Raw genomic sequence first — 27,942 nt, 5'->3', positions numbered from 1 at the left:
TCTGCCGTCTCTGACATCCAGCACCTATAACTCCTGCCACCTCCTTGAAGAGAGGCCTCTTTTACCCGGTGGGATTTAACAAAGTGGCATCACACCAGGGTCATTTGCTGAACAACTTGTGGGCACTGCAGAGCAGCACAGCCATTGTTGGTTTTGTGGGATGAGCGGCTGACTCATCCCTGCTTTTCTCTGTCCCATCCTCCATAGCAGCTCTTTCACACTTTTCCATTAGTCTCCAACCTTATACTCCCCTTTCAACTCATGTCACTACCAATGTTGTAGAAAAAAAAAAAAACAGCCAAACTGAGATGAGTCTCTTCACCCTCCCTCCCTTTCACCGCAAAATGTAACTGTGTTTCAGCATCCTGTTTCATGGGCCAGGAGTCCCTTCTCTCGGCCAAGGCTATCCCAGTATCCTGTCCTTGACCCAATCCTGTTCCAGCTCCTCTTGTTGCTCTGATTTTTTCTTCTCTCAGCTCCTCCCTGCCTATCTGTGCCTTGCCCTTGGTGGAAAATGCTTCTCAATTCTCAGGGAAAAAACAAATCAAAACTATCTTTGACCCTGTGCTTGTCTCTTCATGCTGCCTTATAACTTACCTTCCTTTCACTATTAAGATTCTTGGTGAGGTGTTAGCCTGCTCGTTCATCTCTACTCCCTCCTGGTCACTCCTGAAGCCAGTGAGCACTAGCTTTGTTCCCATAGTCATCTTTTAAATTCCTTCTGTAATGTTATTTTTGCTGCCTCTAGTTCCCAAGCAGTCTTCCCCATACATTTTCCTTTGTATTCATTTCCATTTGGAAATCTTGTAGGATTAATGGCATTCTTGTGACCCAAGAAGCATCTCCTTACTTTGGCCCTTGCCTAATCCTATGTTCTCAAACTTTCGATCTTTCATGCCGAAGAGACACCAGGCTCTAAAGCCTCCAGGGGAGCTAAGACAGTCACAGCGCCCACTCCACCCTAACTCTAGCACCCAGTCCTGCTGCACTGTCTCTGAAGGTGTTTTCAGTAATAATGACTCAGTGCGTCTATTGGAGTTGGCAAGGTAAGGACAGTCTTCAAAGAGTCTTCTCTTTTTACTCTCCTCCTGGCTTTCACATCCTCTCATTACAGGATACCAGCACACATACAAATGCTATTTCTGCAGCCCAGTGCTATAAGCTTTTTGTGTGTCCAGCTACCAGATAAAGAGAATTTAGCAGTGACCAAGCTCAGCCAAGGTTATAATTTTAGGGAAAAAAAAAATCTTGGTAAATCAAATGTGTTTCTCTACAAAACTAGCTCCCCAGGAAGATCAGTTAGGAGCTTCGTCCCAGCCCCTTGGTTGGAGAGCTGATGGCCAGTTCATCTTCAGGGTGTCCTGTGTTTGCTGTGTTAGTTCCGGAAGACCAGAATATCTGAAGGGTAGTGATTGTCAAACCTTCATGGGTAGCATGTCTGTATTGGGAAGGCTATTTCCAAAGCTTCTGTTCTCACATTCTCCTAGGGGTATTCGTTTAAAGCCTTCAGACTCAATCATTCAAATGGTGCCTCCACTGTAAAGCCTCTTCTCTCTTTTGAAGGTGAAATGTTTTTGTCTCTCCTCTATGCCCCTGCCATTCATGTGCATACAACTCTTTATGATAGTACTTATTACATCCTGCTGCAAAGGTTGATTTCTTTTTTCCTTCTGTCCTTATTCCCTGTAATACTACAGAGCTTTTTAAGGGCAGGGACTAAATCATTGTTTAGCACAGAAAGTGGCACCTAGTGGGTGCTCAGGATTATTCAAGTCATTTAATAAATACATGCATGGCATGTGATGACGTGAACATTGGTCAACCAAGAAGCTATTTATTTGCTGTTTATGAACTCTGCTTTGTTCTTCCTTAAAAGAGGACATTTAGATCATTGGATGATAGTCCCATCAGCAATACTTAACCTCCCCTTATATATAATTGAGGGGAGGAGGGAATAAGGGTGAAGGTCGGGATAGGCTTTCTCTTGTTGGACTCCTGGTAGCTGAGGATCTGATTGCACTCTATTCACATTGCATTTGGAAGAAATTTCTTTAACACTGTGACAAAGATGGTAGATTGGCTTGACCATTCTTCACCAAGAAAAAGCAGAACTGGTCCTGGGAATAGTCAGGTTTATAATAAGTGCCAAAAAGCGTTAAAACTCCTTAATAAAAAAATCTAGGGGAAGTTTTCTTTTTTATAAGCACCTGCCTACACTCATACTACTGGGTTCCCTTGGTGTTGGGTAACCAGAGTCCTGTAACAGGAATTGACTGTAGCTTTTGTGATCCAATCATTTTTGTTTATTTATTTATTTTGGTCCCCTTACTTTTAAGGTTTATGTCTTTTAAGTTTCTAAAAGGGGTTGCATGTGAGTGCTGCTTCTGAGCTTAAGATACAGCCTTAGTAACTTTGATATCTCCCCTGATGCCCTGTGCCTGGCAGCTATGGTTCACTTGTAACTAGTTTTCTGGATTTTGATAAGATCCTCTTGACTAGGCAGCCTGGAAACACTACACATTTTCTTGTTTTCTTATTCAGCTAAAAATACATGTCATCTAAATGGCTAAATAAGGAAGAACCATTTTAAGGTTTATCCAAGAACCATTTTAAGGCTTATCCAGGACAAGGCTTACCCAACGTGCTGTGTTCAAAATCTCAGCATATTTACAGGCAGAGAGCCATCATATAATTTAACATGCTCTGACCAGTTGGGACAGTGTATGTACTGTGGCCAAGATCCTGAAGGCACTGGAATTTATAGCTTATTAGAAGCACTGAAGGAAATGTAACTCTTTACCTGGCCAAGATGACAACTGTTGATATCAAAAAAAGGAAGGCAGATGCATTTTGAGGATCCCAAGGCAAGAGCTCTGAGAAGCAATTGTTGGCTTCAAAAACCAACATGATGGCTAGAGCTGTCACACTGGGGAGCTGACTGTCTTAGGTTTTCCCACACTCCTTACTTGTATACCAATGACACCCCTGTTGTGATCTTGCCCTTGCCCCATTTGACTACTCTGGAACCAACTCCTTCCCCTAGTTCAGTGAAGTACAGTGCCAGCAGGAAGTCTCCTGGGTCATGCCAGTTGGGGAGTGCTACAGAACTGCCCTCACCCAGCATCCCTGAGGTGTACCAGAGCACATGTGAAGGGTGTGTTCTCCTTGCAAATGCCAGCCAGGCCATAAAGCAGTCATGCTGCCCACAAATCTGCAGGACCCCAGCCATGGCATCAAGCACTCACCCTGTCTAGAGCTCCAAGGAGAGACTAACATGGCTATCCCTTGGCCAAGCTACAGTGGAAGGGCTAGGCCAGGAGAGAGCATTGTCATGGATCTGAACAGCCACTGCAGTCAGAGGGTGATGTCTTTGAGGAGGCTGCTGGGGGTTAACTTGGCTGAAAAGTTCATGTTTAACCTAAATTTGAACTAATCTCTAGATTGGAACAGAAATAAAAACCCAAGTGTTTATGATTGGTTATTACTAGCTATAAAAATTCCCAGTGTACTCATTATAAACATGTATGCAGCACATAATACTTAGAGTACACAATAAAACATTTGTACGAAAGAAAAAAATGTGGCCATGAATATATGACTCAAAAATGTGAGCACTTGTTCAGGGATAGTAGAGAAGTGAACTCATCTTTGGCAATGTGGCCCAAAGACATGATCCCAGGGCTATTAGCTAATGATGTGTTCTGCATTGTCACTGTCACAGAGGCTTTGTGTTTTGTTTTTTCATTTCAAGCCTGAAAGTATTTTGGTTATTGTTCCCTTGGGTTGTTTGTACAGATCTTTATAGATATTTCTTAGGCATCCTGATCAGAAATATTGCCCCTGTTGTTCTCTTACACAAAAAGAGTGAATTAATTAAAACTTTTTGTAGAAGACATTAAATGATGCCTTCTAACTGATGCTTCTAACTGAACATTGGCCTTTTAGATTAAACAAAGCTAAATTCATTTATAAGTTAGCTAAATTCATTTGTTAAATTATAATTGAAAAATCATTTCCATATTCCTATGATTATTCAAAAACTGTTTATATCACACAGGAATTTTTAGAGCACCCTACTATAAAGAGCACTCTGTAGTTTTAGTGCCACATGTTTTCAGGTATACTGACCTAACTTGACCCTTTCTGTTGCTCCGTGAAGCATGATTTTTTCTATTGAAAGGATGGAAAGCCTGAGATGAGGTGACCTACTTGAGATTACACATGGTTAGGTGCAGCCCCAGCCTCCTAATTATTCTTGGTTTGTCCTCTTTCTGCAGAGAAGGTGGTCCCTTGGGGAGGAGGATACAATAGGAATTCTGTAAATGAATATGGAAGCACCACAAGAAAGTCCCCAGGGATCCCCTGACTTGAAGTTCAGCTGGGCCAAATGAGGGGAACAGGGAACCCAGAGTTCTCAGCCTCCCAGCGCCCAGACCTGGCATTTGTACAGCTGTGTCTGACATGTAATTCTTTCAACATAACTTCTTAAACAGTTGTTAGATATATTTCTGTTATTTACCCTTCATTTATTCATTTTCTGATTATATCTTTTAGACTTTAGCTCCTGTTTATTTCTTGTTTTGTTTGAACTTACTTTTTCATATCCCACATCCTGCTCCCCACCTCCACCAACCCCAGTTGATGCCCATGGGCCTGTTGCATCTTGTATTCGTTCCCTGTCTTAACCTTTTTGCTCTACATGAGAAATAAGAATGGAAGCAAACAGGTGGTGGATAGAAAGCCATCTATTCCACACACAAAGGAGACTGAGTGCCCTTTTTATCCTAGTACATCCCACACAGACACTCCCTGTGCCACAAAGTAGATCTCAATTAGCCCCTGATGATAATCCTGGTTTGAACTATAGTTGGCTTAGGACTGACAGCCCTGTCTTAAAAATTGCCAATTTAAGCAAATCAAGCAATAGTGACAGAATTCCTTTGCAATTCAGAACTATATCCAAATAGCAGGAATTCTTTCCTACAAGTCTGTTTCCAAAGGAGTAAATTTTAGTCAGTTGATCACCTTTTGAGACAAATGTATTAACCAGAACTTTTGGTTGCAAATAACGGAAACTCAGTTTGAACTAGGCCAAGAGGGAACCAATAGGAAGGGCTGGAATATATCTCTGCCTTTAGACAGCGTGCACCAGGGATGAGAATGCCTCTAGTCTTTTTCTTGGCTTTTGTTTGCTTTTCTGTGCACATTGGGTTCATAGCTGTCTCTTGCTGCAAACCAGCTTTTTCCACATGGAGCAGGACATGGCCACTGACAACCTCAGAACTATGGCACCACCACTACCATGCTCTGTTCCCAAGTTTAAAAATTCAGAGGAAGGATTTCAACAAGTCAAGCCTGGATCAAGTGGCAGGGACATGAGGATCTTTCTAAGAAGATGGCAGCCCTCATTTTTGCCACATAATTACAGTAAAGGCGATGACCTCAGCTTAGTCTACACAAACAATAGATTCCATTAAAGCAGGGTGCTGAAGAATTCTCTGCCAAGACTGATACAAGTCTTCTCTGTTCCTTTTCCTTAGAAAGAAAACAAGGGGGAAAATTGGCTGATCTAGGGTTTGCCACAATTCGTGATGAAGTTTCTTTTTTGGACCTTACATATCCCCTGAAAAATCTCATCCCTAAAATGCAATGTTCTCCAAGGTGCAGAAATCTTGATTTCTTTGAGTATGCCAGCAACCAGCTCTCTGTGCATGAGGAACTTATCAAGGTAAATTTCTTACTCAGTGACCAAGGGGAGGGATGGGAGAGGTAGGGACAGGTTTAACCTAAACCTGTTTTAGGTTAGGCTAGTGTCATTGTACGGTCCAAACTGCCCCTTATGTGGGGACTATCCCTGCTGGAATCTTGCTGGTCAGCCAGTCCTCTCCCTCCTGGCTACTCACAGTTCTCTCTCTGTCCTCTCCCTGTTGAGGCTGATTGACTATCATGATCAACTCCAGGATCCCAACCATAGAATACCCTGCACAGCTGATAAGCCTTCCTCTCACTTAGGGATGGCTTAGAAAATACCCACACCTTAGGCTGTTAATTGCTCAAGCTGCACATTAGGCTTGCCTAGCCACAGCAGTGGTAGCAGTTTGGGTCTTACAGAAACAGACCCTAGGATAACCTGTAAGAATCAAGGAGGTGTGTTGTCACTGTTTCTGAAGACACTCTGGAATATTACTCTCAAGGCCTAGGGAAGACCTTGATATGACAACTCTGTGCTGTGTTTTATATTTGCCTCCACAAGATCTGAGTTTTAGAGGATGAATTCCATGTGTCCAAGACTTTTTTCAGCCTTTTGAGAGCAACACTTGATAGACACAAAGGTGGTTTGGCTTCAATAATCTTGACTAAAGGTGCTGAGTTCTTAACAATATCCATTCAAGAAGCCCTTGTCTTGATTCAGTTCCATGATATAGGAGAGGTAGTATGTTTCACTGTGGCATTCTTTAGTCAAAATTGAAGAGGATATGGAAATGTCTGTAGTTAACAATTCTCCATAGGGCACACAGATCACATGGTTCTCACTATATTTTTAGGTAACTAACCTGAATTACAGTATCAGAAACAGCTCTGACCTTGGAAAATTTGAATGAGAAGATTGACTTTTTCCTGTCACATTTGTAGCAATAACCATCAAAACAGAGGGGGAGGAAGTTTGATCAAATATATGTAACACAGCTTACCGTTGGCAGGTCTAGCCTCTAGTGGCTAATGTCATTGGTTGAGTAAAAATTAGCTCTTTCTTATATTCATCTGTGGGTTGAGCATCCTTAACAAGTATAATGGGGGTGGATGATACTCTCCTTTATAGTAACTTGCTATCCCACAGTGGGGAACAATCGAAATTAGCATGTAGGCCAGGCGCGGTGGCTCATGCCAGTAATCCCAGCACTTTGGGAGGCCGAGGTGGGCAGATCACGAAGTCAAGAGATCGAGACCATCCTGGCCAACATGATGAAACCCCATCTCTACCAAAAATACAAAAAATTAGCTGGGCGTGGTGGTGCACGCCTGTAGACCCAGCTACTCAAGAGGCTGAGGCAGGAGGATCACTTGAACCCAGGAGGCAGAGGTTGCAGTGAGCCTAGATCACAGCACTGCACTCCAGCCTGGTGACAGAACAAGACTCCATCTCAAAAAGAACAACCAAAAAAAAAAAAAAAACCCAGAAAATTAGCACGTAGCATCCTTCAGAATTTGATTGGACTTTCTTCTCTGTGAAATGTGGGCATGGTTCTTGCAACCTGACTTCATGCGTGGAGAGCTGGGCAACTGCTCTATCACTGATTTACCTAATCAGTAACATGGACAAGACGTTTCAGAGACACCTCAAACCTGGAATCATGCAGGGACCCACTATCCATCCAAGCCTTCTATTTGCAATTCCACTATTAAAGAAGCAGGTATACTTGTTGACCAAGCAAGCTCTCTTTAAAGTAGAGCAAAACAGAGGTGTGTCCTAACTCAGTCTTTTAAAATATATTTCTCAATAAATTGGAATCACATTTTGATAACCACAAAGCTTATTATGCCCTGATGATGTAGTCATTTTATAATGCAAGAATGATACCAGAACGTGATTGAACCTGTTGCCAGGTTATAAGAATACAGAATATACAGATTCACCCAAAGGCAAATCCTAACCTTAGGCTGATGAGTATTAGCATTCAGCAAGACAATCCTCTTCTTGGCCCTATTCTCAGATGCTTTCCAAGTTTTTCTCCAGGCGGAGGTGGCATTTGATCCTGGCCTATGCCCTTCTGAAGAATGCAGTTTTTTTTAACATCCCAGTCCTATATAGATCATGAAAACACATGGCTCTGACTTCATCAAAAGCAAAGGATAGTCATACTGTGGGTTTCCATCTGGAACATTATCTTTCACTGCTGTTTAATACCTTTAAAAAGCTTGCTGGAGAACGGTGATTTTGAAGGACCTGTAGAAGAGGAAGATGCACTGTTCTTCTAGAACAGTGATTGGGGTTGGGGAGGGACCTGTCTGCCATGCACACCACTGCTGTATGGACCAGTATGCCTGCTAGGAATAGGAGGGACAAATATGAGGAAACACTGTTCTAGGTCCTCTAACAGTGCTTCTAGATTTTCAAATATATTTTAATTACTCAATAGAAACATTTTGTAGGAAACTCAAACATTATGTCAAAGTGCTCTGAACAGTGCCTGGCACATGTTGAGCACAAGGTGCTTGCTGTGTATTTACAGCACTGTGCCTGGACCGTATTTTATTAGTCTCCATAGAATTGCTTTCACCTTTGGCCCATATTGTCCACTAGCCTCTGAACTATTCTGAGAACATCACACAAAAGCAATGAGTTCTACTGGGCTCTGTTCACTATAAGGGTGTCATCATGGATATTGCTGATCCCATCACACAAAATCTCTCTATGAAAACGTGAAGTTTCTCCCTTGCTCCGGAATAATTATGCTTCTCCTAGGCAATTGATTTGATTTTACCATACTGATCTGCGCATCTGTTAACTGATTGTGCCTCTCTTTTTATTGGCTGCTAGCGTGGATCTAGATTTTTGATCCCCCTTCTAGCATGTGTTATAGAATCTGGGTCATACATTTTATTAACTGAATTTATGATTTCAACTTTCTTACTCTTTTTTTGTCAACTAGTAAAAAATAGTTACCTCTCTGGGTGATTGTATGGGTAGACCTTTTATTATAATGAAGAATATACTGCACACCATTTGAACAAGGCATAGTCGGTACAGTGGCTTGCTGGAGTCTGTGGAAGGAGTCTTCCCTTTGGTCTTCCCTCCTTCATTTCCTGCCAGAGAATGGGCAGCTGCCAGTGCTAGGTGGCTCCGTGTCCGTGTGGACTTTGGCACTGGGGTTCTACCTGCAGAGCTTCACTTGGACTCCTGGGTCCTTTTTAATTCTCTGTCCACTGGAAATCACCATCATATGAGTTCTTTGACAGAGAAGAAGTTGACCTGCTATTAAGAATTATTCTCCTACCTTTTCTTCTCTGGTTCTGAGAAAATATAGATTATAATATATTCTTGGATTCTAGTCAGAGAATTTGATCATGTGAGAACTGGAATATTAATTTAACAACAATAAATTGCCATTAACAAAGAAGTCATTTGTGATTGTTAAGGTTCTTTGTCTGTGGCATGAAAGAGCTTCCATAACAATGAACAAGACATAGGCTCCAGAGGGACTGGAGCAGAAGACAGTGGTGTGGCAGCAGGTGCTGTCTGGCACAGCTGGCCTGGGGAGTGGCCCCTGGGCCTGTCCTCTGGCTGCACCTTCAACAACAATCAATCAATGAATCTTTCACTAGTGAGACTCCAGGGTTTGAATGTAGTATGCTTGGTCCACATTTCTGTTCTAGGACTGGGCATGGCTCTGCTGCCTCCCTCACCTATGCAGTGCATTGGGAAGGGATGGGATGAGGGGGAGGAAGGAGGTGCCTTTTCTCATGGAGGGTGGTGGGAGAGCCCATGCTAAAAGTTGAAATGTGGGGAAATGGCCTAGGACAAGGTGGCCCAACTCTTGGTCTCTCACATCTGCCTCTTCGCACAATTAAGACTTTCCTCTAGGGTGGTAGACACCTCCCTCGTGAATATTGAAGCGCTGATTTCACTGGACCAGCTCAGATTATATGATACTCAGTTCCACATTTAGCAATCAGATCTACTTTTTCAAACTGCCAAGCCTCTGGGTGGCCTATTGCAGACCAGTCTGGTTTCAGTCTTCCATATGCATGGAGGAAGGAGGTGTTGGGGCCAGCTTGGTGATATTAGCTCCTTCCCTCCTGTCTGCCCACAACCAGGTCAGACACACCCAAGAAAGTGACACCTCCTTTCTCTGCTCGGGGCATTTGTAAGATTCTGCCTCTCCTCTGACGTTTCACATCCTCTCCCTTTCCTCTCTTTTCTGTAGTTTCTGGCTACCTGTCATTTCCTTAGCTTTTGCTTTCGCATCCCTCTGGCTATTATTTAAGTTATTCTCAAGATGTTTTGTCTTAGCTTGCTTCTCTCAGCTCTAGCACTGCGGAAATGTGATCTGCCAGCCTGGCTACCAAAACTCTTATTGGAGGGTGGGATTGGGGTGGGAAGAGACATGCGAGTGAAGGGCCTTGTAGTTGACATCCTCCATCCTTCATGCGCACTGTGATGTTCAGGATGGGCCTCCATGCAGCAAGGTGTGCCTTGGCTTCAGGGGACCCTGGCAGGAGAGTTAGGAGATACTAAGATCTGTGCAGAAGCTGTTCCCGTGTAGTCCCTTGGAGAATGGTGCCGGCTCTCCAGTCTCCTCAAAGAGCAGACCCTCATTGTCGCCATGCCTCTGGAGGCTGTGCCTCTGGCTAACCCAGACCCAGCATGTCAAGTCAAGCACTGCTGGGCCTAGAGTTTCTCAGAGGCCCTCCTGGCCAGGAGTGAGGTCATCCAGGGGGTGGTTGTGCCAACTTCCAGGGCACACCTTTCAGTGGCATGTGATCTGGTTCTCCTCATGGTAGTTTTGAAATCTTGTGGTTTCCTGTTTTGATGATTGGTTTTGTACATATAATCAGTGAAACTATCCTCACAAATTACATGCATCCCTTATTTCATTTAGAAGTTGGTAAGATGTTTTTCCAACCTTTTAAGTGTATTTTTTTTTCTGTCCTCTTTAGTCCCAGGTAAACCACCACAGTGCTGCTAGTAATGAAACCTACCAGGAACGCTTGGCACGTCTAGAAGGGGATAAGGAGTCCCTCATATTGCAGGTGGGTACTTTTTGGTGCGAATCAGCTTATCCTGTTACCTCCTACTATGTAGCTTCCCCTAAGTGGAAGGGAAGCACAAGGGATTTTCTCTATTGGAATTTTTCTCCTTCCAAAGTGTATGTTTTTAGAAAAGACTTTTCCTGAAATAAAACATTAAGTAACTGAGGGGACAATTTAACTCTAGACTTGGCTTTGGGGGGCTGTGAATTCAGTCATTCATTTATCATGCACTACCAAGCACCTGCTTCTATACACTGGCAGCCCCATGACCAGGCTGATTTCCAGGTGCTAAGAATGAACAAAATGGGCCCTGTCACCCAGAAGCCCCTGAGTCTTGCGAGTGAAGGGAGATATATCCTCATGCCACTAATAAAACAGAGCTGTGGGTGATACAGGCCTAAGGGTGAATGCTAATGGAATCAAGTCCAAATTGTCTGAAGCTGGATCTAGACTGATCACTTTGATGCCAAATCCCCTGGAGCCGATAACAGGGGCTAAGCCTTTGATAGCTGTCTTGCTTGAAAGAGACGAACTCCAGAACCTTTTACGGAGAAAGATCGTCAAGGGAGCTTTTTTGCTGTTGAAAGTTTGTGTGCCTTGGTAGAACATACAGTTAGGTATTCTCATAAGAAGGCTGTTGAAGAAGCAGGCCTAGCACTTTGCTGTGTTAGCTTTTGAAAATATAAATTGATTTAGCAAGCATTTACTCAAGGTCTGGTATGCATCAGATATTAATTGGTGATTTGGAAAATATAAAAGCTAGTATCCTAATCCCAGCTCCTTAAAAGCTTAAAGCGTGATGAGTTAGACTGGTGGTAGAATGAAGGGAGGGGTTGAGGGGGGCCTGGAACCCACCCCAGGCTATGGGCTTTAGCTTGGAGCACTAAGGTTATGAGGTGGCAGTGTGTTTGTTTTTTCTCTTTTTACCTTATTTATTTTATTCTTTCATTGTATTTTATGAACATAAGGGTAATGAATGATTTTAGAAACCTTTAAAATTCTAAAAATTTGAAGAAGCAGGTTAACATTTTGGCCTTTTTTCCAGTGTTGTTGTTTATTTTTTTGCCTCTATTGTAAATAACTGAGCTCATACCAAATATACAGTTTTACATTCCAGTTTTGTATTTTTCTTCACTTCATTGATTTCTTCATTATAAAATAATTGAGTATCTACAACTTATGAGATGCTGGTTTTAGATGCTGGGATGCAGCAGTGAAAAAAGCAGACTGAATTCCCGTTCTTGTGGATCTTCCATTTGAAAGAGAGAGAGTGGGCCAGGTGCAGTGGCTCATGCCTGTAATCCCAGCACTTTGGGAGGCTGAGGCAGGTGAATCACCTGAGGTTAGGAGTTGGAGACCAGCTTGACCAGCATGGTGAAACTCTGTCTCTACTAAAAATACAAAAGTAAGCCAGGCATGGTGATGGGTGCCTGTAATCCCAGCTACTCGGAAGGCTGAGGTAGGAGAATTGATTGAACCCAGGAGGTGGAGGTTGCAGTGAGCAGACATCGCATCACTGCGCTCCAGCCTGGGCAACAGAGCGAGATTCCATCTCAAAAAAAAAAAAAAAAAAGAAAGAAAGAAAAAGGAGAGTGTGAATTGACAATAAGCCAATACATTAACTATTTCAGGTGCTGGTAAGAACTCTAGAAAAAAGTAAAGCAGGATGAGGATTGTGTAGTAAAAGGAAGATCTCCTTTACAGGAGGAAGCCAGGGAGGGAGCCATGCAGATACCTGGAGAAGTGCATTCCAGGCAGAGCAGGCGGTCAGTCCAGCCCACACACTGCGGCAAGTGTGTGCTTGGGGTGTGGGAAAAACAGCAAGTGGCCATTGTGCCTGGAGTCTGTGCCCAAAAGGGTGGTGCGAGCTGCCTTTAGAAAGGTAGCGAGGGCCAGATTGAATAGCACATTGTAGCACAGATGTTTGAGGGATGTGTAATTTGAAACTCTTATCCCAATGACGTGATTAATGAAAGAGTATCCAATGTAAGATTTTGCAGCAAACAGTATGAAATTGCAAACTTTTGAACCAGGACCCTTCATGATTGAAATAGCACATTCCTATTTAGAGAGGATTACAATTTAATTTTTAAAAGTCCTATGTAATAATGCTCCCTTTCACATTCATAGTTTTCTAAAATTCCAAATTCTTGAATAATCCCCATTTAAATAATCCTAACACAACTGGGAAGCTGCTTACCAGTAAAGTCAGAAGTTGACCCTAGTGGTTTCTACTCTACTGGGAGCTTATGGGCAGACTCCAGGAGTGTCTGTTACGTGATCACTGCTGTTCTGCAGTGGCCCAGTGGAGTTGGTTAGGCAGATTCTCAGCAGGGTAGAGCCTCTTGCTTAATGCACACAGCAGCTTAGCCAGGCTGAATTAATTTAGAGTCCTTGGCCCAGAAAGTTTTCCTGGTTCTACTCATAGAACAAGGCAAATCACACATAACAAAATACTTTGTTTCTAGGATTAGTTAAAAACAAAACCAAAATCTCTTGTATCTTCATTATAATGTAACTCCTTAGGAAAAGGATTTTCATCCTTTTTTTTTTTTTTTTTTAATTTCTGTATCCTCCAGTACCTAAAATTATGCCTAGCATCTATTAGGGTCTCAAAAATAGTTGTTTTTAGTGAACAAAGGTCACATTTTAGGACCTTTATGTATTTTGTCTGGATTCAAAAATAGTTGTTTTTAGTGAACAAAGGTCACATTTTAGGACCTTTATGTATTTTGTCTGGATTTCCTACATCCCTTCATTCGTAATACTTAGAATCAGCGTTGAGGTTCAGAAAGCCCCTGGAGCTGAACAATTAGCTATAGAATGCTAGAGATCCTATGATTCCTTGAGTATCACCAACACATGGCCTCAAGGCATGGTATAGACCATAGAAATGTTTAACCCTCATAATAAGATTAACCAGAAAACATCCTTCACAAACAGAAACTCTGGATTCCAGCGAGCAAAGCCCACCCCCAGAGTCCTGCCCTTTTGAAAGTGGAGTTAGTTCAGGATGGCTGAGAGTGTTGGGCCACAGGGATTAATAAACACCCACCCACAAAGGTTTGCGTGTAAGGTGGACCAAGTTGATAGAGCCCGTTTTTTTTTTTTTTTTTAACATTTTTTTTGGTTAAAAGTGGAATGTTAACCATGTGTCAACTCCAGGAATATGTTTCAATAATTCATTAATCATTTGGGAAAATAAAAATGGAGATCTTAAAGCAGGCATATTAATTTAGATTAGTTCCTTTTTAAACAGGCGCTTTATAATTCAGAAACTTTCTGTAAACACTCATAAATGAATTCACATCAACTCATGAGCCATCTATTATTCCATTACAGACTGAGAAATAATTCTGGATAATCTATATGTAAATGGCAACAACTCTAACCAAAAAGGTCTAAAGGATCTCAGTTTATCAACTGTTAATTTCTTCACTTTGGGGAGGACACTCATTCTCTCTCTTCTTGCTTTGAACCATCTCTTAATAAAGAAAAAGGATCCTGGGGCAGTTTGCTAATAGAGAAGGCTATGAAAACCATTGTTAATATATAGTTAGGGCATAATTTGAATGACTTCCTGTAAATGAGTTTTTACTAATTAATATTTTTAATAGAGATTCTCAGCGTTCTTCAGAAAGATGACTTTTTTTCTGCCACCGTATGTGTAATGTGGCTTCTCTATATTTATGACTTAGAGTCATGTTTTGGCCTGTGAAGCACAAAAACCTTTCTGGAGCCAAGTTTTGTCAGTGCTAATACATGCCCTTTACAGCCCACATTCCTTAATTGCATCAAAACACTCGCCTGATAGGTGAGCAGTCCTCACACCCTTATGAGAGAGGTAAGGTCATTGGTTAGTTTCCATGAAGTTTGGAACGCTCTTCCACATGAGGTTGCAGAAGTGCTGGCAAGCCAGCTGAGATGTGCCTTGAGGTCGGGGCTGTTCTGGAAGAGGAATAAGGAGCAGGAGTCCAGCCCAGAGGCAGCTCCTGTGGCTGTTGGGTGTTTTACTCTTGAGTCTGTCAAGAGCAGTAAACGTGACCCATGTCATCAGAGCAGTGGCCGAGACTCCCTGGTAAGGTAAGAATCTAACTGGAGCTGCCTTCGTTCAGGATACTTCCTCCACCTGCCACTCAGCAAAAATCAAAACTGTTCACTGTGTGTAAGAGTCAGTGGTGAGGTTTCACGGCTCCCCTGCGGTGGGGAGGCTTTCCTGCACCATGTCAAAACCCTGGTCTCCACCATTGCTTTATTTCCTGGAACAGGTGAGTGTCCTCACAGACCAAGTAGAAGCCCAGGGAGAGAAGATTCGAGACCTGGAAGTGTGTCTGGAAGGACACCAGGTGAAACTCAATGCTGCTGAAGAGATGCTTCAACAGGTAAGGGCAGGTGCGCTGAAGGCCTTTGGGTTCTGAAGCAGCTCATGTGCTGAAGCCCCTTTGTGTGCTCAGGCTACAGCTCTCGCTGTCTGCTTTCCCATCCTGCCTGGAGGCAGGATTGGCTGCTCAGTTGTATAGTGTTTATACAGCAGGTGAAACCAACCTGAACGTTGAGAGTGGCAGAGGGGGTAGGGAAGGGAAGGGCTGCCCTGAGATGAATAACCTGCTGAGCTGGTTAGACAGATTCCCAGATAGCACTTTCTCCAGACCTGGTGCAGTGAGGGAGCACTTGGCTAGGGGCCTCACCCTCATCCTGTGGGTGCCATCTGGAGTTTTAGAAAGTCAATTCTCAGCTGATTCTATGCCCCTTTCCCATCTCGCTCTGCCTCTTCCTACTCTATATAGTTTTTAAAATAAAAATATTATATAAATAACATTTTAATATAATTTAATAGATATCAAAATGGAAAAAAATATTTAACTGTTCCCTACCATTCAAATAATGTCTTCTCCTTGTTTTCTTTTTGTCCTTGTTATGTGTACATGTACTTTCCAAATCTGTAGTCACAAGAGATACGCAATTTAGTCCTCAGATTTTGTATGCTTAATATTATATTTTTCCCATTTAAAATTTTTGCTGTATTGTCATCTTTACTATCACTTATAATAGATTTTCTTAGTAAAAGTATCAGAATTAACTTAACGTTTTTTCAATTCCTAAATATTTTTACTGTATTATAAATACTGAGCTACAATTTTTTAGGAAGGGGTGTTGAATTTTTATTGTATCAAAACTTCAGAATTTGTTGAGAAGCTAATTAGGTTTTTAAATGAAATGTATTAATATATCTAATCTTAAATTTTCCTTAAATCATTCTTACATTTTAAGTTATCTTGAAAATTAAACGACTGAAGTTTATGTGTGTATGCCTTATAACTCCTGGCATAGTACTTGGCACATAAAAGGTACTCACAATTACTTAAAGAACAAAAGTTTGTTCCTTAAAATGAGTGGATTCAATTAGAGGACTACTTATAATCTTTCCTCCGAAAGCGCTAGCTTTTTTTTTTTAATTGTCATGATCAGCGTAAGACTCAGATTGTTTCTTGACAGCATATACTGGTGAACACAGGCTTTGCATTTTACCTTTGGTCTCATGACAGATGTCTTAATTCTGGTGTTTGTTAGTTTTGTTTGAGTGCCTTTGAAGAACTTTATACAAATGTAAGTCAGTGTTTTTATATATATGTCTTCATAAAAACCAGTTTCAATGATTCAGGAACTTTTCTTTCTTATCTTTTCATTGCTGATTAATAAATTACCACATTCTTGGTGCCATTTGATTTTCTACTTAGGTTGTGTGCCATTTCTCTTGTTCATAATATTTCCTAAAAATCTGACTAGCAAGAGGAATTGAGGCTTTTTTTTAAATTGAATCTTTCTTTTGAAGACCCAGGAAAGAAAATAGCCTGATGGAAAAAAATCTCAAATGATGACAGTATTTTCACAAAGAGTGCAGAAAACAACCTACTAGATTGTATTTTCAAGTCTGCACAAGGTGTGGCTTTGAGGTGAGAAGGATAAGGGAAGAAGATGATGGAATGGTGTAAACAATCCAGAAAGAGAGCAAGAACATTTGAATACGGAAGGGAACGTGTCAGAAGGTTGATGTTTCAGGAAGGTTATGCTGGGAGAGTAACCACATAATCAGAGGTCAACAGAATGCTGCATTGTAGTGTCTGAGTTGTCTGACTGCCTGTGCTGGCTTCTCTGAGCCTTCTCTACATAGCTCTCTATGACAGTGTTTCTGCTCCATTGTCAAAGTCTCTGTGTCAAGGAGTCTGATTGTGATGCCCAGCACCACTTGGGGAGAGGCTGTCTAGTTCCTCTAAACATCATCCCATGGAGGCATTTTAGACTTTTTTAAAGTCATAAGCTCAATTACTTTTTTTTTTTTTTTTTTTTTGAGACGGAGTCTTTCTCAGTTGCCCAGGCTGGAATGCGGTGGCGCGATCTCGGCTCACTGCAAGCTCTGCCTCCCGGATTCACGCCATTCTCCTGCCTCAGCCTCCCGAGTAGCTGGGACTACAGGTGCCTGCCACCACGCCCAGCTAATTTTTTTTTTTTTTTTTTTTTTTTGTAGTTTTAGTAGAGACGGGGTTTCACCATGTTAGCCAGGATGGTCTCAATCTCCTGACCTCATGATCCACCCGCCTTGGCCTCCCAAAGTGCTGGGATTCAGGCATGAGCCACTGCGCCCAGCCTCAATTACCTTTTTTAGCCCATTTATTCTAAATCCTCTTTCTTGTGTGCTATGGGTTTGGTATTAGGCGTGTGGTACCATGTGCCATAAAGGGTAGATGTCTTAACCTGGCATATTTTGGAGTATGGTAGCCACTTCTGAGTTTCAAAGATTCCTGAACTTGACCAAGTTATTTTTCTGCCCATAAGCTTTCATTGTGTTCTCTCAAACTGTCAAGGGTAAAATGATAGCAGTGTGCAGTGCTCCTTTCTTAACAAATTGAGTTCAAGCCATAGGACACATCTGAGCCTCATCTTCCACTCATGTGTTCGCTGGGCTGGGTGGCACCAGAGCTTGAGATCTTTTGAGTTCCCAGATCTAAATCCAAAGTTGAATGTTTGGCCGCACATGCTGTTGCTTTCCTGAAGTCTGTTTGATGCTGTTTGTGAAGACACTTGATTCTTGCGCCACAGTGCTGATGCAATATCTCTGGCTTGGAGTATGTGTGTATTCTCTGAGCTAGGGACAGGCAAACACTTGCCTGATTTGACTGAGATATCCTGGGCTGCAGGGCCCTTGGCTTCTGGTGGTAGGAGCAAGAATGACTCATGGCCTAGAGGCAGAGAATGGAGGCAAACAATTGCCTCTTTCTGCCAGCCTCAGAAACCATTCCTGCCTGGAGCCAAGGCGAGCCTGCTGCTCAAAGCCTCTGAAGGAAATCCTTTCACTGTCTCAGCCTGCGCCCTTCTAACTGCCTGTAGATAAGGTGCTTCCTCAGGGTTTGCTGCTCCTGATAACCCTGCGTGCTGGAGACATCCTGTCTGAAGGCAGCAGCTGCTGTTCTACTCCAGTTGACTGCCCATTTAGGCCTGGTAATGCTAGATATTCTCATTTTTCACAAGAGACTCAAAATCCAGATTTAAAGAGTTAAAGATCTCTGCTTTTAAAATATTAGCAGCTAATTTAAGTTTTTAAAAATGCTGTGTGAATCATACAGTACATACCTATAGGTCAAGCCTGACCTGCAGGCCTCCAATCTGCAACCTCTGCTCTAGACTTGGCCCCTTCTACAGGCTGGAATAACTCCAGGGGGACTTGGGGAAAGCCAAATCAATGAGGATAGCCCAAACCTTGTGCTTAAAGGGGCTCCAAGAACCCCATTGAGCTGTCTCTCTCCATGCTGTTCTCCTGACCAATGTCAACCTTCATCCAGGAGTACAAGAGGTGAGGAGTTAGTTCCCTACCTAGTTCATGAACAGTATACTCACTGTATCCCCAACCACAACATCCTCAGCCTGTCCCTGCTCAGGGCTGACCTCCCAACTCCCATCTGTTTTTGTCTACACATGAACTCATCCAGCCTCCAGGAAGAGCAAGAAGACCTCTCTCGGGGTTATACAGGCAAATCAGAACCAACCAGAGCCAGCAAAGGGACAGGTTCACATGAGCCCACCTAGATTATGAACACTTTTCAGGGCAAAATAATGTTTCTGTTTTGCAGCCCATGGCAGGATGTGGGATGGGAAGGGAACATGATAGCTACAAGCATCTCTCAGGACTGCTACAAGCAGACAGCTACAAGCATCTCATAGCTGTCGACATACATATATAGACATACCTTGTGGCTGTCTACATAGACAGCTACAAGCATCTCTCAGGACTGCCTATGGAAGCACCTAGTCAGATGTGGTCTTAGACTCACTGAGCATGTCTGGATTGCCCAGGAATCTTTCCCCATTAAGAAGAGACATTTCTTGGCCAGGCACTGTGGCTCATGCCTGTAATCCCAGCACTTTGGGAGGCCGAGGTGGGCAGATAACCTGAGGTCAGGAGTTCGAGAACAGCCTGACCAACATGGTGAAACCCCGTCTCTACTAAAAATACAAAATTAGCCGGGTGTGGTGGTACGTACCTGTAATCCCAGCTACTTGGGAGGCTGAGTCAGGAGAATCGCTGGAACCCAGGAGACGGAGGCTGCAATGAGCCAAGATCACGCCATTGCACTCCAGCCTGAGCAATAAGAATGAAACTCAAAAAAAAAAAAAAAAAAAAAAGAGACATTTCTCAAAAGGATCTTTAAGGGAGGGACAGTCTGAATCAGTTTTCACTGGTCTGGTATTGTCTGAGCCTGAAAATAGAACTCAGTGCTGGGCTCTGCCTCTTTGGTCCTTAAGCAGATCAAGGCATTGCTCAGCTGCACACTGAGGCTATCAGAGGCCAGGGCCCAGAATTGTATGCTAGGGTTTCAGGCATGGACCAGCGATGTTCTTGTGACTGCCTCAAACTATGCTGGCAACAAAAATCTCTGTATCATGGGGAGGGTTTCCCTGGTCTGTGATATAATTGAGGCCTGTGGTGGCATTTTCTAAAGTAGCCACTCTGAGCTCACTGGGGTCTAGTAGGTTCCTGCACAATAAGCTCCTCTGCCTCTGATCACTGACCCTTCTCTAGAGGAGGAAGAAGCTGATGCTACTCAGTGGATAAGAGGTTTTACATGGAGCTGGTGGTCAAATGAAGCATTTTCCAGAGACTGGCCATTTACAGATATAATCAATGTAAACAGAAACAATGTTCAATGTCAAAACAACACAGGGAAAGGGAGCACTGTGGGGAGCAAGTAAGGACATAATCCTGCTTTTGGGAAACCTTGGACAACACCAGCCTTTATTTCTATCCTCCCTACTGACCCAGAGCTTCAGGGTTTAGGCAACTTCATTTTTTTGACTTTTAGGTGAGGTTGGGGAGTGACAAATATAGGGGATTAAGAGTTCATGGATATGAGTTTCTATAGATTTGCTATTTGCTATTGATCTGGGAAAGTCAGTGCACCTGTTTTCTTATTAGTAGAGAATGAGGATGACAATATGGACTCTGTATTGCCCACCTCTTACTTCTCAGAGTTATAGTAAAGTTATTCCAGTGTTATTAAGCATGAGCTATCACACAGTGAGTCAAGACACTGAGCCTAAGACAGAGGCCTAGTAGATGGCTGGTAAACTTCCCAGGAGAGCCTTTAAGCAGGTATTTCCATCTGAAAGAGAATATTAAACAGAGCTGTGTACATGTTCCGGTGGGAAAACAAATCTGTCTGAGGTGGGTAAGACAGTGATTCAGAAGTGAAGAAAACAGGAATTTTTCAAATATTCCCCAAAATTCCCTCTGGAGATTTATGAGCTAATGAGTTTCCTCATGCTTATTCCATGTGATGTTGGATATCCAGACTACAGGGCAAAGTAGATACTTTAACTCCATTTTACAGATAAGAGTGAGGTTCAGAGAGATGATTGAGTTAGTGAGGACTGAGTTTAGACTCAAACTCGAGTTGACTACAAGCACCTCTTCTCTGCACAGTGTTACTCATGAAAGAGACTTCCCTGCAAGGCCTGGGCCTTTTACTTCAAAGGGCAAAGAGACTTATTTTTCCTTTCATGCCTTTCCATGGCCCACTCTTTCATTCTGGTTTCAGGTTGCCAGTCTGGCTGCAGTCTTCTGTCATTGGTCAGTAACTCCCTGGGTCATATTCCGCACTTAAAGATGGAGGTAATTGCTTCAAGATGTGGCCCTTTAAGGAGAGAATAGGTTGAAAGGCAAATTCTTTTTTTCAGCTTTAGTCAGAGCCTGAGTTTTGGAAAAAGGAAATGATGAGTTGCTCCGAGATATAAACTTTCTTTCATCTCTTAGAAGAAGTATTTGTCCTTCTGAAAAGGTTAGTGGCAGTTTTGTCCATTGATTTTTTTTCTAAACCTTTATTACCCAGTTTCATGGTCCATCACAGTGAGTAAAACAAACCACCCTCCCCCAGACCACCTCCCTCCTTATTTGCACAGGGAACCTTCAAACAATTGGGAGCAGAAGCAGAATGATGCCTGTGAAGCCTTTCCCCCTTATCCTCAGCTCGCTGCCTCCCCTCAACTCCCTCCCCATATACTGCAGTAGCTGCATGACTCCAGCAGGATTCCACCCTGAAGGTCAGGAAGCCTTCAGCAGGGAGCAAGCGTTGCCTGGCGAGGATGTGGGTGCTCCAGACAGCCTGGATCAGAGTTGACTCCAGTCTTGAGTGAGAAAGAGAATAAGGGCTCCAAGAATGTTTTCCTTACAGGATTGACAGAATAAAGGCAGCCAGCAAAGAAAATGGAGAAGAAAAAAGAAAGGTCAGGAAAACCTGGAGCAAGGAAGATTGGGGTGGCTAGGAGTACCTTACATTGAGTGGATAAAGGGCGAGACAGTTAAGATCTGAGAAATGCAAGCTGCATCTCAAAGTTTGTACATTGGTTCCAGGACTATTTCTGTGCCCTAGTTGGTGAAGGCAGAAGCCAGGTTCAGGCAGGCAGAAATCTTGTTGAGGAGTGACACACACATACACACACATGCACCCACACCCACCCACCTACTCACCCTCCCATACACGCACACACACACACCCCATACCTACTCACCCACCCATACACGCATACACACCCTCCACACACCTACTCACTCACCCACCCATACACACACATACCACACACCTACTCACCCACCCATGCATACACACATACCTACTCACCCACCCATCCACACACACACACCCACACCCATGCATTTGTCAAGCAAGAGGACATGGGAGTTGATGGTGGTAGCTTTGAGAGCAAGGTCAAGACAGAAGTTTCTTTAGAATGTCAGAAATTTAATCATGTTTATAGCCTGAGGAATGGGAGCTGATGGTGAGGGAGAGATTAAATGCCTGCCAGAGTAGATGATTGATGGCCCTAACCTAGAGTAGCATGGAGCTGGGTGGGAACTTGCTCAAAGGCAGTACAGAAGTGAGGGATAGTCCAGGACCATGTGAGCAGGAGCCATTCTGAGTTACCAGCTGAAGGGAGAAACAGGACCAGAACTCAGAGAACAGAGCCAAAGGCTGCTGGTTGACCAGGAAGTTACCGTAACGTTTATCAAGTTGTATGAGAATGTATGAAGAGTCAGGAGACTGAGAAATAGCCAGAAATGGGAAGGCCAGTCAGGGGCAATTCAGGAGCAAATTCTGGAAGCATTGTATCCTTTGATGGATACTTTTTATGTGCACCTGGAAGTGTTCTGAGCTAGGGAACAGTTTTCAAAGGTGAAAGAACCCTGCAGAAAAGATGGCAATGTGCAATTGTGGCAGTTTATCCTTGGAAAGGAACTATGGGCTTGCTGTTTCTAAGACAGGGATTTAAGATATATGAATGAGAGATGATGCTAGGAAACTTTGAAACAGAACTTACATTCAATGAACAGATGTATTTTATCTTTTCAGCAAATATGAAGAGAGATTATTTGAGAAGAGGGAGACATGGTAGGGGTTTAGGGCTTGAGCAGAACAGAAAAGACTTGAAACAGTTCCTGAAAGGAATCAGCCAGAGATAAACACAAGTTTTGCCAGGCAGTATTGGAAGATCAGCTGTAATTAGATAGTATAAATTTGTACAAAAACCAACCGGCATCATTAAGTGACTTTCACTAGCAATTTTTAAGCTGTGGAGAGTGGAATCACAGACAAAAGACTAACAAATGCACATGAGGCCTGTTACAGGGATGAGATCCCATGAGGATTTTCTGCTGTGGTATGAATACAATTGAAATGACTCACCTCAAGGTACAGAGTGGATAAGGAAAACAATGTTGCTTCAAGGAAGTTGATAAACCAGGAAAATAGAGTTACTAAGTAACTAGTGGCTACAGAAGAAATTAGAGGTTGAGTGAGCAAGTGGGACAGATGAAAGGTCAGAAGACTGTGGCCAGAGGAGAGAATTTCCGAGCTGAAGATTTTAGCAGCAAAGCAAACACATTCTGGATACACATGAGATCCAAGTGGTGACTGTGCTACTGAGAAGCTGAACGAAATGGAAAGCAAAGCCTATTGGAGCTGAGGTCAAAGAATGTGAAGCCAGAGTGGATACTGAATGGAAAAGTTAATAACAAGGATGTGGAAGCTATTGAGGAGACGGAATGCGCCTAAAGTAGGTAGAAAAGCTGTTGATCAAGACAAAAGCCTGAAGGAAGTGGGTTAGTTCCTTCGGTTTGGGGAGAATGTGGTATAAGTGAAGAGCACTGTCTTAGAATAGGAGGATAGATGCCGATGGTCGGGGGTGCCAAATACTGGCTTGGAAGCAGCCCTGGAATAGGGAGCACGGTGTTCTATAAGTTGGGTTGGTGGAAGCTGAGTGGTCTCCACTTGAAATGACTGGGAAGAAGGTGTAATATTGTTGAAAAAACAAGATTCACTTTATGTTGGAAGTAGAAGGAGCAATTGAGGATGTAGGATAAGTTAATTCCTATTAAAACACACATTTTAGAGATCACAGTTCATAATAGTGGCTAAGGGCCTTGCTGGATCTGGAGATGGGGAAGTAGAGCTGGACTGGGATAAGTTTGTTGAAGGCTGATTTTGAGTTTAGGGACCAAAACAGTAATTATGACAGGGGCAAGGGGAAGATGATCATGAAAGGTAGAAGCACATGCTAATAGATATAAGCTAGAAGAGAATAAGTAAATGTTCTATTATTAGTGAACTATATGAAATTAAGCAACCTCAGGTTTCTAATTAAAATGTTAGTGTGTCCAATTGTGAATGTCTGTTTGGAATGTTAGTGTGACTAATTCAAACACTGGCATGACCAATTTGAATGGCTGTTGGAACTAGTGAAAATATTGTCTTCATCAGCTGGAACCATTGGTATGACCAGTCACAACATGGTAGTTAAAATAGGGATTTTGGCAATGATGGAAGCAGAGTAGACTCTTAGCTTTCAAAAGCGATACATTATGAAACTTTAAAAAATCACATCAAAGCAGTATTTTGAATGCTGATCAGAAGACAAAACTGCATGAATATCTTTTTTTTTTTTTTTTTTTTTTTGAGACAGAGTCTCGCTGTGTCGCCCAGGCTGGAGTGCAGTGGCACGATCTCGGCTCACTGCAAGCTCCGCCTCCCAGGTTCACGCCATTCTTCTGCCTCAGCCTCCCGAGTAGCTGGGACTACAGGTGCCCACAACCACACCCGGCTAATTTTTTGTATTTTTAGTGGAGACGGGGTTTCACCATGTTAGTCAGGATGGTCTCGATCTCCTGACCTCGTGATCCACCTGCCTTGGCCTCCCAAAGTGCTGGGATTACAGGCGTGAGCCACCACACCCGGCCTTTTTTTTTTTTAAAGACAGGGTCTCACTGTCGCCTAGGCTGGAGCACCGTGGCATGATCACAGCTCACTGCAGCCTCAACCTCCCAGGTTCAATCAATCCTCCCACCTCAGCCTCTCAAGTAGCTGGAACTACAGGCCCATGCCACCACGGGTGCTAATTTTTTTTTTGCGTGTGTATTTTTTGTAGAGGCAGGGTTCCACTATGTTGCCTAGGCTGATCTCAAACTCCTGGGGCTCAAATGATCCACCCACCTCAGCCTCCCAAAGTGCTAGGCATGAGCCACTGTGCCCAGGCTGAGCATCATCTTAAGGTGTTCAAGTACTCAACAGGGGCTTTGTTTTATTAGTAATTGTCATGTATCTAGGCACTGGCATCTGGTAGGTATTTAAAAACATATTTGTTGAATGAAAGAATGAAGTCTCAGGGGGGATTTTTTTTCCCTGAGATCTCAGTAGTCTGAAGACATTTTCTTGTGGACCTTGACCTGTGCACTTTTTCCTTTTCCCCTTTGCATTGGCAGCTGGGAAGCTCACATGTACATTATAGTCCATCTCTAGCTGTTTATAGAAGTTTATGGCATAGATTTTCTACTAACTCTGACTTTAACTTATTTTCCTACCTGCTTTAATTTTTATGATTTATTTTTTAATTTGAAATATCTATTTTGCAAACTGCCTAAAAACATTTTGGGAATAAGGTAGGTAGGCAAAAGGATGAAGAACTAGAGAATGAGGTAATAAAGGAAGAGAGGGAGGTAGGGAAAGGAAAGAAGGGTAAGAGAGTAGGTGGTGTGAGGGATGATTACATCTTAAGATACTCACGTACTCAAGACTCAGAGACTCAGATAACACATTTTATGTGCCCTCACACTCAGGGAGGAACTGCTTAAGGCCCTTTGTGGCCTGCATAGCCTTAGCACTAGGCCTTGATAGGTAGTATGTGCTCAATGAAATCTTGGCAATTTGAGTGGACATTTCCTGGGCTCACTGAATATTTGTTGATTGCCTATTTTAGCATATTTTTTTAAATGTCTCTTAAAATGCTTGGACTTCTTTCTCTGTTTGGGAAACTGTGATACAATAGACTAAAATGAGTTCTGGAGTCAAACAGACTTTTGTCTGAAAACTAACTCTGCTTGCTGGGTGTGGTGGTTGACGCCTATAATCCCAGTACTTTGGGAGACTGAGGTGGGTGAATTACTGGAGATCAGGAGTTCAAGACCAGCCTGGCCAACATGGTGAAACCCCATCTCTACTAAAAATATAAAATTAGCTGGGCGTGGTGGCATGCGCTTGTAATCCAGGCTACTCGGGAGGCTGAGGCAGGAGAATCGCTTGAACCCGGGAAGTGGAGGTTGCGGTGAGCCGAGATCATGCCATTGCACTCTGGCCTGGGCAAAAAGAGCGAAACGCCATCTCAAAAAAACAAACAAACAAAAAACTAACTCTGCTGCTGATTGGCTTGTGTCCTTGGCCAAAAGATTTATATACTCTCTCTTGGCCTGTTTCCTCATCTGTAAAATTGGGATAATATTTACTGCCAACTCATTTGGAGGGTTTATTAAGAAGATGTATACAAAAGCACCAGCAGTCTCTGGTACAGAAGAGGCACTCAACAAATTTCAGTTCTCCATTGCATTGGACACACTCATCTGGCTGACTCCTAGTGGCCAAGTAGCCTGTGCTCTGGCTGCAGTGCTCCGCCTCTGCCTTGTGAGCCAGCTTCCAGTCTGGCTGGCCCAGGAAGAGCTGGCCTCCTTACTCCAGAGCTCAGGGAGCTTATTATGCTGAGTTGCTGGGCTTCTAGAGAGATACCCATCCCCTCAGACTAGCAGATGAACAGTTTGTTGCCTACCTTTCCCAGGTAGGCTGTTTCCCAGGCTGTTGGCCTGGGGAATCATGTATTCCAAGTCAAAAATTTCTGTCCCGTGTGGTTTGATTCATAATCTGAGGACAGTTCCGAATCTGTGACCTCATAGTGTTTGAGTCAGAGTGTTGAGATTGCCATTCTTGTGCTGAGCTTGGGTTGCCCAAGATGATACAAAATGTTCAGACCATGGCAGGATATTGTATATTTTCCTTCTGTTCATTTGGCCCATTGCTTTCCTGGTTGCTGTGTCTATTCTCCTTGCCACAACCTTTGTAGCCAGTGTCTACCATGTGCCAGGATTTTGGACCTCATAGGACATTGCCCTTTGCCAATGGAAATATATGTTGCCCTGGACTTTAGGAAATGCTCCTGATTTTTGAGGTCCTTTATAATTCATATTAGTTCTAAGTGGATATCTTGCCTATCATCTTTATTTTTTACCCTTGTTTATGCTTATGAAGTGTTTTTATTAGTGACGGGTTTGTTGTCAAAGACCTGGGTTATTTGGTTATAGTCTGCTACTGTTCAAGTGATGGCAGGACTAGTAATAACCTCCCTGGTCTGTCTTCACAATTGGGAAAGAACAATCTTCTTATTTACATTCCAGAGTGGCCAGATTGTAATTTTGGAACAGCCCAGGAAAGATCCATCTCACGTAAGATTCCTATGTAATCATTCAACACTCTTTGAACATCTGCTTTGTGTTCTAGCTCCTGTCTAGGTTCATTGCAGAGAAGTCTTGTATTGGAACATGTTGAAAACTGGGCTGAGCATTGGTTGAGCCCAGAAAGTGATCTAGAAATTTGGGCTTTGAAAAAAATATATTGTTAACTTAAGCGTTTTTGTTTGTTTTGATAGAGAGGACCTGCTGCTTTGTCTTTTAAAAACTTGAGAAATTTCGTTCTTTGAAAGTATCCATTCACTTTTCTCTACATGGAAATAATGAATAATGGTCTCTATGGGCAAACACATTTGAGAAATGTAGCTCACCTTGTCTATCAAAGCACAGTGGGTGGTATTGGGGGTGTGCTATCCCTGAGTAGCCCAGCATCAGCCCAGCCCCATCCATAATAGGCCTGTGACTCTCATGTAGCAGTCTCAATTCTGTGTTGTTGAACACACAACTTAGGTATAGCCTTATGTGCTGTAGATGAAGCCAGAGCTGTTCTTATTGCCATAGTGGTTTCTGATTTCGAGATCTGTTTTTGCTTGCAGGAGCTGCTAAGCCGCACATCTCTTGAGACCCAGAAGCTCGATCTGATGACTGAAGTGTCTGAGCTGAAGCTCAAGCTGGTTGGCATGGAGAAGGAGCAGAGAGAGCAGGAGGAGAAGCAGAGAAAAGCAGAGGTGAGGGTGAATGTGTACTGTCCTAAGCTCAGACCTGGGAAGGCTGTCATAATGTGAATTTAGGCCATCTGGTCAACTCCCAGCCTGGAAGCTATTGGGTGCCAGAAATATCTATACACTAGAGATGCAGTGATCTGTTAATACCAAGTTATCAGGTTTTGCTGTGGCTGCAAATTTCAGCAATATCCA

At 43.0% G+C, this 27,942-nt stretch overlaps 1 protein-coding gene across 10 annotated transcripts in view; it reads left to right on the top strand.

The window, feature by feature from the left end:
• The window catches only part of PPFIBP2 (PPFIA binding protein 2), a 142,859-nt gene that overhangs the window by 68,564 nt on the left and 46,353 nt on the right, over positions 1-27,942 (top strand). For 5 of the 10 annotated variants that reach the window (XM_063727957.1, XM_054523857.2, XM_054523850.2 and 2 more), the window contains 3 exons: positions 10,660-10,752; positions 15,021-15,134; positions 27,622-27,753. In XM_063727957.1, coding sequence (XP_063584027.1) covers positions 15,123-15,134; positions 27,622-27,753 — 144 coding nt within the window. In that variant the 5' untranslated portion in view covers positions 10,660-10,752; positions 15,021-15,122. 10 annotated transcript variants of the gene reach the window in all.

This window comes from Pongo abelii, chromosome 9, assembly GCF_028885655.2.
Source record: "Pongo abelii isolate AG06213 chromosome 9, NHGRI_mPonAbe1-v2.0_pri, whole genome shotgun sequence".
NCBI classification, from domain to species: Eukaryota; Metazoa; Chordata; class Mammalia; order Primates; family Hominidae; genus Pongo; species Pongo abelii.
The sequence above is the reverse complement of the archived record's forward strand: the minus strand, read 5'-3'. Positions and strand labels throughout refer to the sequence as shown.